The 16,263-nt window shown below is 41.2% G+C and overlaps 1 protein-coding gene across 1 annotated transcript in view; it reads left to right on the top strand.

The window, feature by feature from the left end:
• LOC107300070 (metabotropic glutamate receptor 6) overlaps positions 1-16,263 on the top strand; it is a 33,148-nt gene that overhangs the window by 11,059 nt on the left and 5,826 nt on the right. The window contains exons 5-9 of the mRNA XM_015829417.1: positions 615-755; positions 4,111-4,311; positions 4,997-5,136; positions 7,280-8,215; positions 14,508-14,733. Coding sequence (XP_015684903.1) covers positions 615-755; positions 4,111-4,311; positions 4,997-5,136; positions 7,280-8,215; positions 14,508-14,733 — 1,644 coding nt within the window. The remainder of the gene's footprint in view (positions 1-614; positions 756-4,110; positions 4,312-4,996; positions 5,137-7,279; positions 8,216-14,507; positions 14,734-16,263) is intronic.

Below are 16,263 nucleotides of genomic sequence, written 5' to 3'. Positions count from 1 at the left end.
CAACTAATCCATTTTAAAGTGATAGAGAAGCCATGATTTAATAGACTTAAAGCAACTCTTCAGAGCTGGGAAGACCAATGAGTGGGAAGACAGATGTCTTCCTTCCCGTTCTGCCCCAGACAGATACTTGTGCTTAGAGATTTCAATTTGCTAATGACTGAGACCTGAAAGACTTCATTAATGTCTCTAAAATAAAAGGATATATTATAATGACAAAATGTAACAGAGAATAGGACTCTCTCAAGGGAATGAATTCTGTAAGATAAAGTTTGACTGGCAGGAATGAGTAATGTTCCATTCTCCTGAAGTTTCTGCTTGATGGATCAAAATCACCATCTCTACATCCAAGTACTTGATGACTGGATGCTGACATACATTCACACACATCTGGCATGAGAAAAAGCCACACAACATACTCCTTTGCTCTTAAAAGTGATCCACCCTGAAAAGCCAAGAAGGAAAACTTTTTTTCACATGGAGATAACACTGCAATTGAGAGATGAAGTGGCTAATCACGATTCAACTTCAGTAACTACCTTAAAAAAAAACATTGACAGTTCTTTGAAAAAAAAATGACTGTGCAGCTATGATCCTCCTCCTTGTTCTCTTTCCAGGTTTTGACCAATACTTCACCACCCGCTCGTTGGAGAACAATCGGCGCAACATCTGGTTTGCTGAATTCTGGGAGCAAGACTTCAGGTGTAAACTGACCCGCCCAGGGTTCCAATATGATGAAGGCAACCGCAAATGTACTGGTAGGGCTATTTCTGATGTGTGGTGCGAGGGAGGGAAGGAGGGAGGAGTAAAGCAAGGGGAGTTAATGCACAGAATAATTGCTCCAATGAATAATTCCCCAATTGCACCCTAATCCCTGGTTTTGAGGTGATTGTGGTAGAAAACATCACAGAGCTTCAAGGCCTAGGCTGTTGTTCAACTCCACAGGGAACAGAGGAGATTAGACTTCATGTGTCCCCCCTCCCCTTATGACAGAAAGAAAGCAAGGAGTCCCTGCCTCCTCTCCAGGCGCTGTTTTTTCCTGGAAAAATGTCCAACTCAGCCTCCTTTTCTATGCGGTTTTTAGTTGTTTTAGTGACTTCTTCAGTAGTCAGAATCCATTTGTTCCCCTTGATTTCTCAAGCCCATCTCCAAAGTTCCCCAGTATTTCCCACATCCACTTCTCTTCCACTGAATTGCTGGCAATTGAAGGTCCATGGTGAAGGTGCATGGCGCCTCGCCCAAAAAAATTAACAAAAATTGACCAAGAAAATTAGGTTCAGCCTCCCTCTCTCAACAACTGAGAAATTATCAGTCTCTACACAAATTGTTCAAGAAAGCAGACAGGCAAGATTAAAACACTGCAACTGCTTTGGAAAGAAATCCATCAAAAGTCAGGAGCTGGCAAAAAAAGGAAGGAAGGAAGAAAAAAAAGAAAGAAAGAAAGAAAGAAAGAAAGTGGGGAAGGAAAGAAAGAAAGAAAGAAAGAAAGAAAGAAAGAAAGAAAGAAAGAAAGAAAGAAAGAAAGAAAGACCTGCCAATCTGACTTAGCATCAGTGTCCTAAAGAGTGGGATGTGGAGAAGGAGATTTTCAGGTTTTCATAGAAAGCCTCGTGAATGGCTATTATTCTTTATATGAACTAAGGATATGTCTGTTTACAATGTTAAGCTTAGACATCCATAAGTACAACTTGCACATCACACATTGCCTTGATCGTGACATGTAACCCGACCTCCATTCCCATGTACACAGTTTGTACTGACAAAGGAAATCCTCTCCTTGACGTTGCCCTTGTCTCATCCCCATTTAGTGCGTAAGAGAGCTTTAAGTCCTGATTAGTTGTGCCTGTATGAAAGCAGATTTTCCCTCACTCTAAGATTCTCCAAATACATCCTCAAGGCATATAATGTTTGTCATCATTACTTTGGATGCAATCCGAGATTATGTTTTGGAAGTATTGAAGTGCCTCCTCTTTGCCAGCACTAGCCAGCCTCCACCACAGCCATTTCTCGCCCACCTTTGCCTTCCAGGTTTCCACAAAGGGAGAGCAGAATTGTTCTATTTTAGGTGGGAAGAAGGAGAGGCATACATTTGCAAGGGACTTAACGTTCTGGGATGGTAAATGCACCACTTCAAATTACAGGTGCATTTGCTTACTTTTGGGGAAAAAGTTAAAATCTCTGCAAGTCACAAACCTAACCAAACAGCAAGTAGATTTGGAGGAATACGGAGATGGCCTGAAGAAGGTATCCAACAGACATTATGCAAGCATCCAGCTCAGCCTAGGTCAACAGGACTGGGGTGGTGAGTTAAAAATTCAGGATTGTCCTGCTTGGATTCTCCTTACTACAAGTAGTCCTTGACTTATGACCACAATTGAGCCCAACATTGCTGTTGTTAAGTGAGACGGTTGTTAAGCACGTTTTGCCCCATTTTACGACTTTGCTTGCCACAGTTGTTAAGCGAGTTACTGCAGTTGTTTAAGTTAGTAGCACAGTTGTTAAGTGAATCTGGCTTCCCCATTGACTTTTCTTCTCAGAAGGTCGCAAAAGGTGATCAATCACATGACCTTGGGACACTGCCACCATCATAAATATGAGTCAGTTGCCAAGCATCTGAATTTTGATTGTGTGACCATGTAGACCCTGCAATGGTCATAAGCAGGGCTTTTTCTTGTCATAGAACGCCCAGAACGGAGTTCCGGCACCTTTTTGGGATGGAACCTTGTAGGGTAGGCAAGATGGGTTGTATGACGTGTGTGAGTTCCGGCACCTTTTTTTTTTTTTTTTTAGAAAAAAAGCACTGGTCATAAGTGTGAAAATCAGTCATGTCACTTATTCCAGTACCATTGTAACTTTCAACGGTCACTAAATGAATTGTTGTAAGTCGAGGACTATCTGTATAAAGAGGGGTGGAGAGAGAAAGAGAGAGAATCTCTGTCAAGCTTTCAAGATTGAGGTCAATCCTTTGAAATAGAACAGGACAGGAAAATGGACATCACAAGAACTACTGCAACTCTGTTATTACAATATAAGATATGATAACAAAACAGTGAAAGCCTAACAGATTTTCTCTGTTCCCTTTTATACCAAAGAGAATCAGGGCAGGGCAATCCTGACTTTTTCCCTCACCCCACTCGCATCTAACCAACTCAAACTGATGTTGACATAAGAATTGTTGAATCCCCCTTTAAGTCCATCTCCATACTCTTCTATAGTAGGCTGTGCTTTAGTGTTTTAGCCTTGTACTTTTCAATTTGTTTTTTCTCTTTAGTATGGAAGGAAATTGACAGCGGCACCCTATAAGGAGCCATCTAGCCTAATTTCTTATTCTGAGCTGGGTACACATTCATTTGCTTGATATAAAGAATAGAAAACTTGACTATCGTAATAAATTCTGTTCTACTTCAGAATAGAGGAATGCACAAAACGTTTTGCTTATAGTAAACCAAATAGCATCAAACCTTCCCCCCCACTTCTAAGTCACATTGTTAATACAGCTGAGAACAGGGGATGCAATATAATTTATGAAAGAAATTACAGTGCTGCCCAAATATGAATCATTATTTGGATAGGTATTTTTCTTGGAAAACAAAGTTGGTATGTTTGAGATAAGGCATAGGATGGCTCTGATGAGACAGGTAACCAAATTATCACAAAATAGAAAAGAACATCTAAAAGGCCAGGGAAATTAAAAGAAGAATCTTGCATCTCAAGAAAAAAAAAGCAGAGCAAGAGATAGCTGAGTCTTTCTGGGGAAGAAATAGCAATATCAATGTACTTAGACTTACGGTATATACCTCTTCACAGTGCTTTACGGCCCTCTCTAAGCAGTTTACAGAGTCAGCATATTGCCCCCAACAATCTGGGTTCTCATTTTACTGACCTTGGAAGGATGGAAGGCGGAGTCAACCTTGAGCCGGTCAGGATCCAACTGCTGTCAGTGGGCAGAGTTAGCCTGCAATACTGCATTCTAACCGCTGCACCACCAGAGCTCAATTCTGTAAGCAAGGCACTAGAGTCAAAGAAAAAGCTTTCACAGCCAGAGAGTATTTTAATATGATGGGCTATTCAGAATTGCCAGTGGCTTTGACTCACCTTCCCCCTTTTCTTCAGGAGATGAACGAATTGGCCGAGAATCAACTTACGAGCAGGAGGGAAAGGTGCAGTTTGTGATTGACGCTGTCTATGCCATGGCCCATGCCTTACACAACATGCATATGGAGCTCTGTTCAGGCCACACTGGGGTGTGTGACAAGATGGACCCCATTGACGGGCGAACCCTGCTGCATTACATTCTGGGGGTCAACTTCAATGGTGAGATTGGCAGAGGATCAGCTTTTCAGCCAAGATGCCGGGTTGTATCACTCTATGTCATGGGTAGTATTCTACATTTGCACACATGAAGACCTGAGCAAAGGTTTAGAGCAATGTAGGGCTGTGATCATGAATTGGCAGGCAAGTACAAATTTGCAGTATTCAGGGCAGGAAAGAGTGAGAAAGCTTTACCCAGATTCTGCAGCTTTAGGTCACAAACCAAGGGAAGCTGCATGTTGAGGTGCAAACCAACAGCTCCAGGTCAACATATTTGTCATGCCCATTTTGTAGGCATGTCATATTCGGCATGTCCTATCCTTGCCAATAGATGACATATCTATCTTCTAGAGAGATAGAGAAGTGGAGAAAACTGATCTGCAGTTTTCTCTATCCATCAATGCTTGCAGCAGAAAACAGTCTAAAAAAGGTTTCACAGGATTAGACCCTAAGCCTCTAGTGTCTCACATCACAATAGCAAATCAAGTTTTCACAACAGCTAACCAAACACCTCTGAGGCCCCCAAGTAGATGACCTACCACATTTGACCTTGGAGGCTGCCTACAACTCTTCTTCCCGCTAGTCTCTGTTGGCCAGTGTCCCTTAGCATAATGTTGTCTTATCCCCTTTAGAGAATCTCCATCTTGAGGGATGTCAGTGTCTCCCTGTAATCTTTTCCTTTCTGCAGGCAGTGCTGGGACACCGGTAATGTTCAACGAAAATGGAGATGCCCCTGGGCGCTATGATATTTTCCAGTATCAGCTGACAAATACTACAGCCCCAGGATACAAGGCCATTGGCCAGTGGGCAGAATACCTTCGATTGAATGTGAGTGATACAGCATAGAATCAATCAATCAATCACGTCGTCATCATCATCTTTAAATCATGTTTATACCCTTTCTCCCCACAATAAAAATAAGGTGGAAAATATGATTCCTCTCAGCAGTAGATTTCCCAGCCTGATCGTGTGGGGCAGGTGGATCACCTCTGGATATGTGGTTGAGTTTTTAGCTTTCTTTACTTTTCAGAAGTTCTTTCCTGCTCTGCAGTAATCAGCACTGGGTACTTTGGAGTTTTGAAAAAATACAATCAACTGGGACTTCGCCTTGCTGAGATTTAACAAAGTCTGTTCCTGGCCACAACATCTCTTTCAGTTAAATGCCACCTAGCATTCCTAGAGTATACTGTCTTACCTTACCTTACGTATTTATCTATTTAACACATTTATATAGCTGCCCATTTCATTAACCAATAGTTAAAATAATATTGCAATTATTAAAACACTTTAAAAATAAATTAAAAACAAGACAAGTAAGATAAGAAAAGCATGATTGCAGGAGAACATCATCTAAATTGTTGCACAGGCTCCCCATGGGATCCCCACATTTTCAGAGCCTTACAAAAGGCTAATAGGAATGAAGCTAATCTCATCTCAGGGGTGGATGAGGTAGGAGCCACAGCAAAAAAGGCACATGGTTTGGGTCCCATCAGATGAAGCTCTTTAGCAGATGGGACCTGTAACATGACCTTCGTGCTGGATCTGAATGGTGAATGGGACATATTATGTTGAACGGGACATCGTTGCATGTTATTTTAAGGTACCAAATTGAGAACTATCAAGAACAAATGACAAACTGCTATCCACTCTTGGATATATTCCTTCTAGTGCATTTCTATGATAGAACAAACCTGATTGGCTGCTTATGGATGTGATCCCTTGATAATTAATCAGCCAAAGAACTGCTGTTAAAGTCTTTCAATATTGTAGTCCCACTGCACAGTGTGGGCTTTGTGGAAAGCTCTTGTATTCTAACAATTCTGGAACATAGCAACTGGATGATAGCAAATTGAAAAAAAAATGTCAAAGAAACAAAAACATATTTTATTTGTATTAAAAGAGCTCATTTCAATATGTTTTCCCTATTAGAAACTTCTCCAAAGATACATAAAAATATCACCCAAATGTGATCCAAATTCAAAAGAAGTCCTTTCAGACTTTAATTACAGTGTACAATTCAACCTATACCTTCACTTCTCTGAATATATTCAGTTCCAGACCATAAAATTAGACCATTTTCATTGTACTCTTTTACGTCCTTTCCCTTGTCTTAGGTTTTCAAATGCACAACATACTGATTCTTCTTTCATTTTCATTTATTAATCCATGCTTTTCCCTTCTTAATCTTCTTGTATTCCAGCTGGCAATTTTCCATGTGATATGTATGTCACGAAATGGCCCTGTAAATATTCTCTCCGCTGCTGATCATGGCTTTAGTCACTCAATGTTTTCACATAACGCTGTTCAGTAAGATAGAGAAGTTCTAGATAGGTTGTCTACCCTCGTGGTTCCCAAATGCCATGCTCCTGCTGACGGTGAGAATAGAATAGAATAGAATAGAATAGAATAGAATAGAAAAGAATAGAATAGAATAGAATAGAATAGAAATCTTTATTGTCACTGTGTTTCTTACAACGAAATTAAGGGCTGTCCACAGTGCACACTACACACTAGTAAAGTACTAGTGAGGTTTATTTTATATAATATTTTATTAGTTTTCTACATTTACAATTCATAAGTGCTTAATAAACAACGTGTTGTCTGGGTCCATTTGTTTTACTTAATAATACACATCAAATTTCTAATCTCTACCCCGTTTTTCCAGCCATTGATAAAATACATCCCATATTTGAAAATATTCTTCTTTTTCTTTAATCTTCAGTGTAAGTCTATCCATTTGTGCAAAGTCCAGTAGTAAAGTACTAGTGAGTTTTGACCAGTTTGCCACTAGACAGTCAAACCCCAGTTTACCCCAATCACGTTCATGATGTTAATCGAGAGACTGCCTTACAAGTCCATTGTGGCCACATCCCATCAACTAAGAGGAACCTACAAGGTATTGAAACACCGATGTGATTCCCTGGGATAATTGGCAGTCACTGTTCTCTGGCTTTCTCTGATTCTCCCCCAGATCGAGGACATGCAGTGGTCAGGTGGACAGAAGGAGATCCCCTCATCAGTATGCAGCCTCCCTTGTAACCCAGGAGAGAGGAAGAAGATGGTGAAAGGTGTTCCTTGCTGCTGGCACTGCGAGCTATGCGATGGCTACCAGTACCAACTGGATGAGTTCAACTGTGAAATGTGCCCCTTTGACATGCGGCCCAATCTCAACCGTACAGCCTGCCGCCCAACCCCCATTGTCAAGCTGGAGTGGAGCTCTCCTTGGGCCATTCTGCCCATCTTCTTGTCCATCCTAGGCATCCTTGGCACCATCTTCATCGTTATCACCTTCATCCGTTTCAATGACACCCCCATTGTCCGAGCCTCAGGTCGTGAGCTGAGCTATGTCCTGCTCACCGGGATTTTCCTCATCTACACCATCACTTTTTTGATGATTGCTGAACCAGGTGTCACCATCTGTGCCTTCCGGCGCCTCTTCCTTGGCTTGGGCATGGCCATCAGCTATTCGGCATTGCTGACCAAAACCAATCGCATCTATCGCATCTTCGAACAAGGCAAGAAGTCTGTGACTCCACCCAAGTTCATCAGCCCCACCTCCCAACTGGTAATCACCTTCAGCCTCATGTCTGTGCAAGTGGTGGCTGGGGTCATCTGGCTGGGGGTGCAGCCACCCCATAGCATCATTGACTATGAAGAACAACGTACCCCCAACCCAGAATTTGCCCAGGGCGTCCTCAAATGTGACATGTCAGACCTCTCTATCATCTCCTGTCTCAGCTACAGTATTGTTTTGATGGTGACCTGCACCGTCTATGCCATCAAGGCCCGTGGCGTGCCCGAGACCTTCAACGAGGCTAAACCCATTGGCTTCACCATGTACACAACGTGCATCATCTGGCTGGCCTTTGTGCCCATCTTCTTTGGCACAGCTCAGTCAGCGGAGAAGGTGGGAGCAATCAGGACAAGGAGTGGGGTGGTACAAGGGACGATGCGGTTTAAGTACAAGTAGTCCTCAGCTTACAACCACTTGTTTAGCAACCATTTGCTCAAAAAGTTACAACAGCACTGAAAAAAGTGACTTATAACTTGTCCTCACCCCTACGACTTATTGCAGCATCGCCACAGTTACCTCGGTTTGAGACCAAAATGTTCTTTGCTAAGCAAGGCAAGTGAGTGCTCAATTGTATGCTCTTTTTACCAATGTTGTTAAGTGAATCGTGTGGGCATTAAGTGAATCCAGCTTCCCCTATTGACTTTGCTTGTTGGAAGCTGGCTGGGAAGGCCTCCCCAATGGCAATCACATAACCTCGGGACATTGCAACCACTACAAACACATGCCACTTGCCAGGCACCTGAATTTGGATCACATGACTGTGGTGATACTGCAACACTTGTATGTGTGAGGACTGGTTGTAAGTCACTTTTTTCAGTTGCCGTTGTAACTTGGAACAGTTGCTAAACAAATGATTGTTAAGTCGAGGGCTGCTGATTAAGTTATGATGTCACTGTAACAGGCAAAGCTGACAAAGTCAGACCTCTCCTGTTTTTTTCATTCTGTCTATTTCGGGAATGTTAAGGGGCTGAATTAAGTGCTTTCAGGAGCTAATGGCACCCTTTTTAAATCATTAAACCCATTCCCCAAGTGGGAAAAAATCATCCCAGTTTTGGGAGGCTGAGGTTCACAGGAATGCTGGTTGTGCCTTGAACTTTTGCAAGGCTTTAAAAAAAAGCTGTTTTGCTTCTTAGTTTTTTCTCAGATCGCTAAAATAGGGTGCTCGGGATTGCAAAGACATTTTACACATTATGAAACAAGCCTGGGGGATTCCTCATCTGTTTTCTGTTTTAGTGGCATTTACGTACTCACTTTCTCCTGGAAACTCAGGACAACAAAATAGACATTCTCTCATTTTTATCCTCTCAAGAATAGTTAAATAAGGTTGATTGGGCTGAAAAAAAAAAAGAACTGTCCCCAAATCCCCCAATGAACCCCGTGGTCAAGCAGGGATTTTTAACCTTACCCACCTGTCCCCATGTTGAGTCACCTGCAAAAGAGAGAGAGAGAGAGAGAGAGAGAGAGAGAGAGAGAGAGAGAGAGAGAGAGAGAGAGGGAGAAACGGGACATTCCCATTTTGTGTTTTTCTCATAACAGACTTTATTGATAGACTTTTTTCATATCAAATATGCCCATGAATTGCAGAAAGTTGGAAACCTTCATGCCTTTTCCTTCCTAGGCTCATTCTGTATCAGTAAGGAAGTCCTTTTAGAGGAGGAGCATCAAAACTTTCAAGCATTTCCTACCTGATGTCTAAAATAGTGGCATGCAGCCTCTCGGCCCCCTCAGCTGGAACTTGCATTCATCAGCCTGACCCGTCAAAGGCTATTTTCATGATCTTTGAGGAAGGCCTGAAATAGGGATGGATGTGCCACTGAGCACATTCTGATGGTCCCATAAAAGTACATTGCCATGTCTCCCATTACTGGCATAGAGTTCCCTTGCTTTTGGCTCAGTGCACCTTTCAAAGCAACTTGGGCAAAGAGGGTGCTCCCATCTTATTTCCTCACAGCAGGCTGGTAGGTTTTTGTTCCGCTAGGGTGAAGAGTTGTTGTCTTCAGAGGAATGTTCAACTGCATGGTGTTCTAGAAACTGAACTGTATGAATAAGCAAACAAGTATCACTGCTTAAAGCGGTCAGGACTAACAAGCTCTAGCAGGTGGTCTCTGATGTCTTTGTATTAAGGGCTACTGTGAAGTTGTAGGCATTCTAAAGCAATGTTTCCCAATCGGCTAGATGGGGAATTCTGGGAGTTGAAGTCCATACGTCTTCAAGTGACAAAGGTTGGGGAACACTGCTCTAAAAGTTCTACCTCAGAAAAGTTACCCCAGTTCAGAATCAAGGCCCCAGGCATGCTCATTAATCTTGTCCCATTTCCTTCCAATAAAGATAAGTAGGCAGGAAGATAAAAGACCATTTCAATCAAACACTCATCCCAAATAGAGTTTACTTCCCTCCACCCTCAAGATCTCAACCCTCATTGACCTTGGGATTCTAGATCTGGCAATGGCTTCTGTTTGTTTGTTTGTTTATATCCTGCCTTTCTTATTTTTACAAATAAATCAAGGTAGTGAACATATGAACACCTTCCTCCTCCCATATTCCCCACAATAACAATCCTGTATGGTGGGTTGGGCTGAAAGAGAGTGACTGGCCAAAAGTCACCCAACTGGCTTTCATACCAAGCTGAGCAGGCTGGGAATTCTTTATGTAATGGTCTGGTTTATATCTGCTGCAATTACATAGATATTGAGTAGTTTACAATATGGGAAGAGAGCCATGTTAGTTTCTGATAGCAAAAAGTCAGAGTGACTAATAGTAGATGCTACTAGATTCCTCCTGATTTTTCAATAGCTTACAGTGAACAAGAGCAAAACTAAAGGTATTCAATACTTATGCATCCACAACAGGACTATAATGAATCAAATTATGAAGGCATAAAATAAAATGAAATAAAACCATCCTATCACTTGCTGTAAAAGTCCAACATATCTAGAAAATTTCAAATGCAGGAAGCCTGGCATTAAAAGTAGAGTTCAGTTTTGAAAGAGCCATGAGCTGTATGCCTTTCTTGTTTTGTTTGTTTTGTTTTGTTTTTGGGAGTGATGTGACCTACATTGTTATTTATGAGATTTAGATCATATGATAGCATTGCATGACCTCCTAACTGAACATCAAAAAAAAAAAGATTAAAAGCATGATGGTATGAGAAAGTCATGCTCTGGCTCTATTGCAGGATCTGCATATTTAATATATTTGCATAATATATTAAATTTAGTTTTACCCACTTTTTTTATAGTTGGTGCAAATCCTAATGATTTGGATAGTTTTATTGCTCAGTGTGTTCCACAAACTTCAAAACTGGGTTAACACAATAATCAGGTGAAGTATTTTCTACAAATCCAGCCTATAATAGCCTAAAAATCATACTTCGCAAATCATTGTGAATGGTTCACCACATCAGTAAATTAGGGCCACGGTATAAGGACTGAAAAATGTGGATGACTGCTAGATGACAAATGAATGGTTAGAGCAGCGGTTCTCAACCAATGGGTCGCAACCCCATTTGGGGTCGATCGACCATTTCACGGGGGTCGCCAAGCAAGGCTGTCCGCCATTTTTTCCCCCTTTTCCAGCCGGTGCCTTACATCCCTTGAGCTGGGCCAGCTGGTGGTCGGCCTGCTCCGTCTCTGCCGCTTGCCAGCTACGCCTCGGCTGGCGCAGGGGGCGGAACCACACATGCGCGGCGCTCCCGGGCAGGGAAAGTCCTTGACTTATGACCGGTTGGGTAGTCCTCGACTTACGACCGGTTTAGTCCTCGACTTACAACCGGTTTAGTCCTCGACTTACGACCGGTTGGGGGTCGCGGCATTAAAAAGGTTGAGAACCACTGGGTTAGAGCTTATTAATAATGCTTCATGCTGCCATTTAATAGTCTTGTGTTATTCTTTCCACCCAGATATTGGATCCCTGCAAATCCAAATGAAACATTATTGCTTAATAGAATGCATGATTCCAGGCATTGTGTCATAGGACATAAGACATCATTTATAAGACATTATCCAGAACAAGAAAGAGATACAGCAGCTCAATTTTCTCTTGTAGCATTTCTTTCTGTTATAAAAGAGAGTATTTTATATTCTCTTTTAAATATATTTGTTTATGCATCACATTAAACTGTAATGTGGTTTGGTCAATGTGGCTTAGTGTGTGGTGCAAATCCTGCCACTGTCTTTATAAATCATGGTTTTGCATGCTGTTTTAAATCCACATAGTACTACTTGAGTCATTGATTAAACAAATTATGGCTCATACTGGATGGGGTGCTTAATAAGGAGACTTAGACTCCAATCCGTTCAACCAAGAGGTTGAAGGACAAGTAGATGTTATCATAGGCATCCATCACATTACATTGCAAATCAGGAAGACATCGCACACGCACACGCTATGACATGAATTATGTCATTGCCATCAGTCAAAAAATCCTCGGCTAACACTCATTCCATAATTCATCTCATTCTGCATGCAACTGATTTAAGTTATGTAATGCATGCCATTTGCTCAATGGCACCCTTCCCAAATATCATGAATGTTACAATTGCTTATAACATACGATTCCTCTATGTGTTTGTTTCTGCATAAATGAACCCCTGGGAGGAGGAATTTTGAACTGAAATTGTGGTTTAGGGATGAAGGAAAGGAAATTTTTTTTGTTACCCTCTTGATCTGGTGCTTTGTCTGCTCACCCAGCTGCTTTTCTTCTTACAGCTATGCTGGTGCTACAGTTGTAAGTGGATAATTTTTAAACGGAGAATGACCTTCAAGGAAAGAATTAAACCTCCCTTTCTTTTGGGCTGAAAATTACATGGGGCAATATGTTGACGTTGCAAATCACTCAGAGAGTGCTGTATAGCACTGTGGAGTGGTACATAAGTCTACGTGCTATTGCTATTGCTATTCAACTCCTATTCATTTATTTTTAAAAAATGCCAAAGGTTTTGTTACTATGCATACTACTTTACTATGCAGAGTAAAGATTCCTTTCCCCTGAAGTCTTTCTAGGGGCAATTCTATCTGTTTATTTATTATCCCACCTTTATTATTTTTATAAATAACACAAGGTAGCAGACATAAAATACTCCTTTCTCCTCTCATTTTCCCCACAACAACCATCCTATGAAGGTAGAATCATAGGGCTGAAGTTGGTTGGGCTGAGACAGCATGTCTGGCCCAGTCACCCAGCTGGCTTTCAGGCTTAAGGGAGGCCTAGAAGTCACTATCTCCTAGTTTCTAAGCCAGCACCTGAAATTGTAGACCATGGGTGTCAAACTTGCGACATCATGTGACGTGTTGTGACTTTTTCCCCATTGCCGGCAATGGGCTGGGCGTGGTTTTGGTGTGACGCATCCGGCCCATGGGTTAGCAGTTTGACACCCCTGTTCTAGACCAAATTGCAAACCACAAGACCAACCACTAAATCATTTACAGTTATCCTGAGCTTTTCCCAAGAAAGACAGAATACAGATGTTTAAACCAAGGATTCCTTGCTCTCCTGTCATTTGGATGTCATCACTCTTCTTGATTAATTCATCATGGAATTCTCAAAGGTTATCTGTGTCTTTGCTACAGTACATCCATTAATAAAGGAAAGGGTACTTTTGTAACTTAGAGCACCCCTGAGGTACATCTTTGCCTGATTAGCTCCTCTGGCCTGCTTCCTCCTTTCCAATAAATGCAGGAGATGCAATTTGAGGGATGAGAGTTCTTGCTCATTTATAGTTTTAAAAGAAACTTTGGGGGGGTGTCTTCTATTTCAGTTCAGGAGATAGTGGAAGGCAGCATCCATTAGTCACCTAGGCTTGCAGGGTACTGAACTAAAGAAGAAGCTCCCTAGAAGATGACACCAGGCAGACTCAGAAGTTGATCCTACAAACCAGTAGTGGTGTTATTGAAATAGAGCTCCCAGCATTCTTCACCATTGCTCTTGGAGAAGATGGAAATTCAGTTCAGAAAAACAATGGAAGGCCATTGGATGCTTGCTTCTGATAAGCCTACCAAAATCCATTGACACCAAAGGACATCGGTGTGTTTAGTGGGCATAGGAATTTTAGAATTGCTATAGAAATAAGTGAGCATTTATATGTTAAGTAAGTGGACAGACGACAAAGATTACAATAATTTTACTAAGGGTATTTACAAGCCCCTCCTTTCTCAGCCAATGAAGGCCCCTTTGGACAACTGTAAGATCAAATAGTGTAGCTCTTCTTGGACTGCATCATTTTAGATCTCCAGTTTTGACATTTAAAGTTGAACAATTTCATGTCACTTCTGACTCTTCCCCGCCCTATCAACCTAAAATGATAAAGGCTGGAATAAGTTTACAGCTTGACACCATGGCCAGCTAGGAGGCTGATTTAGAAATATAATCACAGTTAGCTTTGGTTAGTTATCGGGTAATGGATCATCTCAGTAATCAAGGAAAATTATGTCAGAGGAAGGCAATGGGAAACTCTGTGTTTCATGCCAAGAAAATACTGTAAGGCACTAGAAGTCAAATCTGACTCATAAGTGAATTGACTTGAACTTACATGATCCTGGTGATTGCATGCCACAGTCCAGATCTTCTGGACTAAAATGCAGTCCTTGGGCCTTCTTAGAAAGCATCCTATGTGTTTCTCCCTCCCAGATGTACATTCAGACAACAACCCTCACCATCTCCATGAGCCTGAGCGCCTTTGTTTCTCTCGGGATGCTCTATGTACCCAAAGTCTACGTCATCATCTTCCATCCAGAACAGAATGTGCAGAAACGCAAGCGCAGCTTCAAGGCAACAGCCACAGCTGTCAATGCCTCCACAAGGCTCTCACAGAAAGGCGCTCAGAATGGCGAAAGCAAAGATGAGAAGCAGGACAGTAAGTAACCCAAAAGTAGGTATCGCTCTTATTTGCTGTTTGATGACCCCACCTGACGTGCCTCCAGTTGACCTCTACTTGCCCTGTAAGTACCATCCCTTCCTTTCCTTCTGATTCGCCCATCAAATATCATGCCCTCCTTTCTCCCACCACCACTGTGCCTTGGAGAAATGAAATCTTCAAAAATTTAACATTCTAACCAATTACCTTCTTGAAATGAAACCTCAGTATTAGTGAGAGATACTCCTACAGGGTCCTTCAGCAGAGTACACAAAGGTGGCCAAGAATGCTGATTCATTTTCTACATTTTAATGGTGTTTCAAATGGGTGCCTTAAGCTTTATTTTGTATGCTCAAAATAAAAGGGGGAAGAAAAAAAATATAGGAATGTGTGCTCAGGGAAGGTGACAAGTATCTAGCAAATACTAAAGAAAAAATAGAATTGCTCAGCCCATTTTGGCTTCATCAGGCAATTGCAAAACTCTACCCAGCTCAGGTTTGATATAAAGGATATTTGCTTGGAGCCACCTACAAGTTGTGTTTGCTGGTGATAGATAGATAGATAGATAGATAGATAGATAGATAGATAGATAGATAGATAGATAGATAGATAGATAGATAGATAGATAGATAGATAGATAGATAGGACAGGCGGACAGACAAACAGACAAGACAGACAGACAGACAGACAGACAGACAGACAGACAGACAGACAGACAGACAGACAGATATAGAGATAGATAAAAGATAGATAATTTTAGTTACAGTAATAAAAACTAATACAAACAAAACTCAGAAGGAAATTAAAAAGAGAAAGTGAAAATGCAAAGAAAGAAAAAAGTAAAAAGGAATCAAGAAAGAAAAAAAAACCTCCAAATTCCTTCCAACCTAAGATATTATGAAATAAATATTAATACATACATACATATATACATACATACATACATACATACATACATACAAAATGAGCAAGGAGTCAAAGGCATCATAAATACCAAGATCAAGAACCACCAGGGCCCCGATGTTTGAATTTTGACTACACCGTCAAAAGTCCCAGCAATCGAAACCAGACATCCCAATCTGGCATCCTTCAAGTTGTTTGTAAATAATGGGAAGTGAAATCCAGTACCTTGGAAAGGCATAAGCCTGAAGAAAGATATTGTAAATTATCCCAAAGCCCTAAATGAACAGAAATATGTTGATAATAGGCACAAAAGTGAACAGAAGTAAGACTGGTCTAAGGTGGATTTCTGCATATGTTTGTTAGCTTCATTAACTTAAACTAGGCATTCCACTTTTCTTTCATACTGACTTGTAAGGCAATTTTTTTAAAAAAAAAATGCTCTTCCAATATAAACATGCATTGCAAAGAATAAAATCCCCTTTCTTCCTCATAGTAAATATAAAGAGATAAAAAGTTAAAAGATGAATTACCAGTATGCCTTGCACATCAGCCGTTTAGCTGCATTGACCCCAAACTGCTTTTGTTTCTCAAATATTTTCTACTTGTTCTACATAATTATGTTGGTTT

The sequence above is a fragment of the Protobothrops mucrosquamatus genome, unplaced genomic scaffold (genome assembly GCF_001527695.2).
Source record: "Protobothrops mucrosquamatus isolate PMUCROS unplaced genomic scaffold, P.Mucros_1.0 scaffold_234, whole genome shotgun sequence".
Taxonomy (NCBI): domain Eukaryota; kingdom Metazoa; phylum Chordata; class Lepidosauria; order Squamata; family Viperidae; genus Protobothrops; species Protobothrops mucrosquamatus.
Note: the sequence above shows the minus strand (reverse complement) of the source record. Positions and strands in the feature narration are given on the sequence as shown.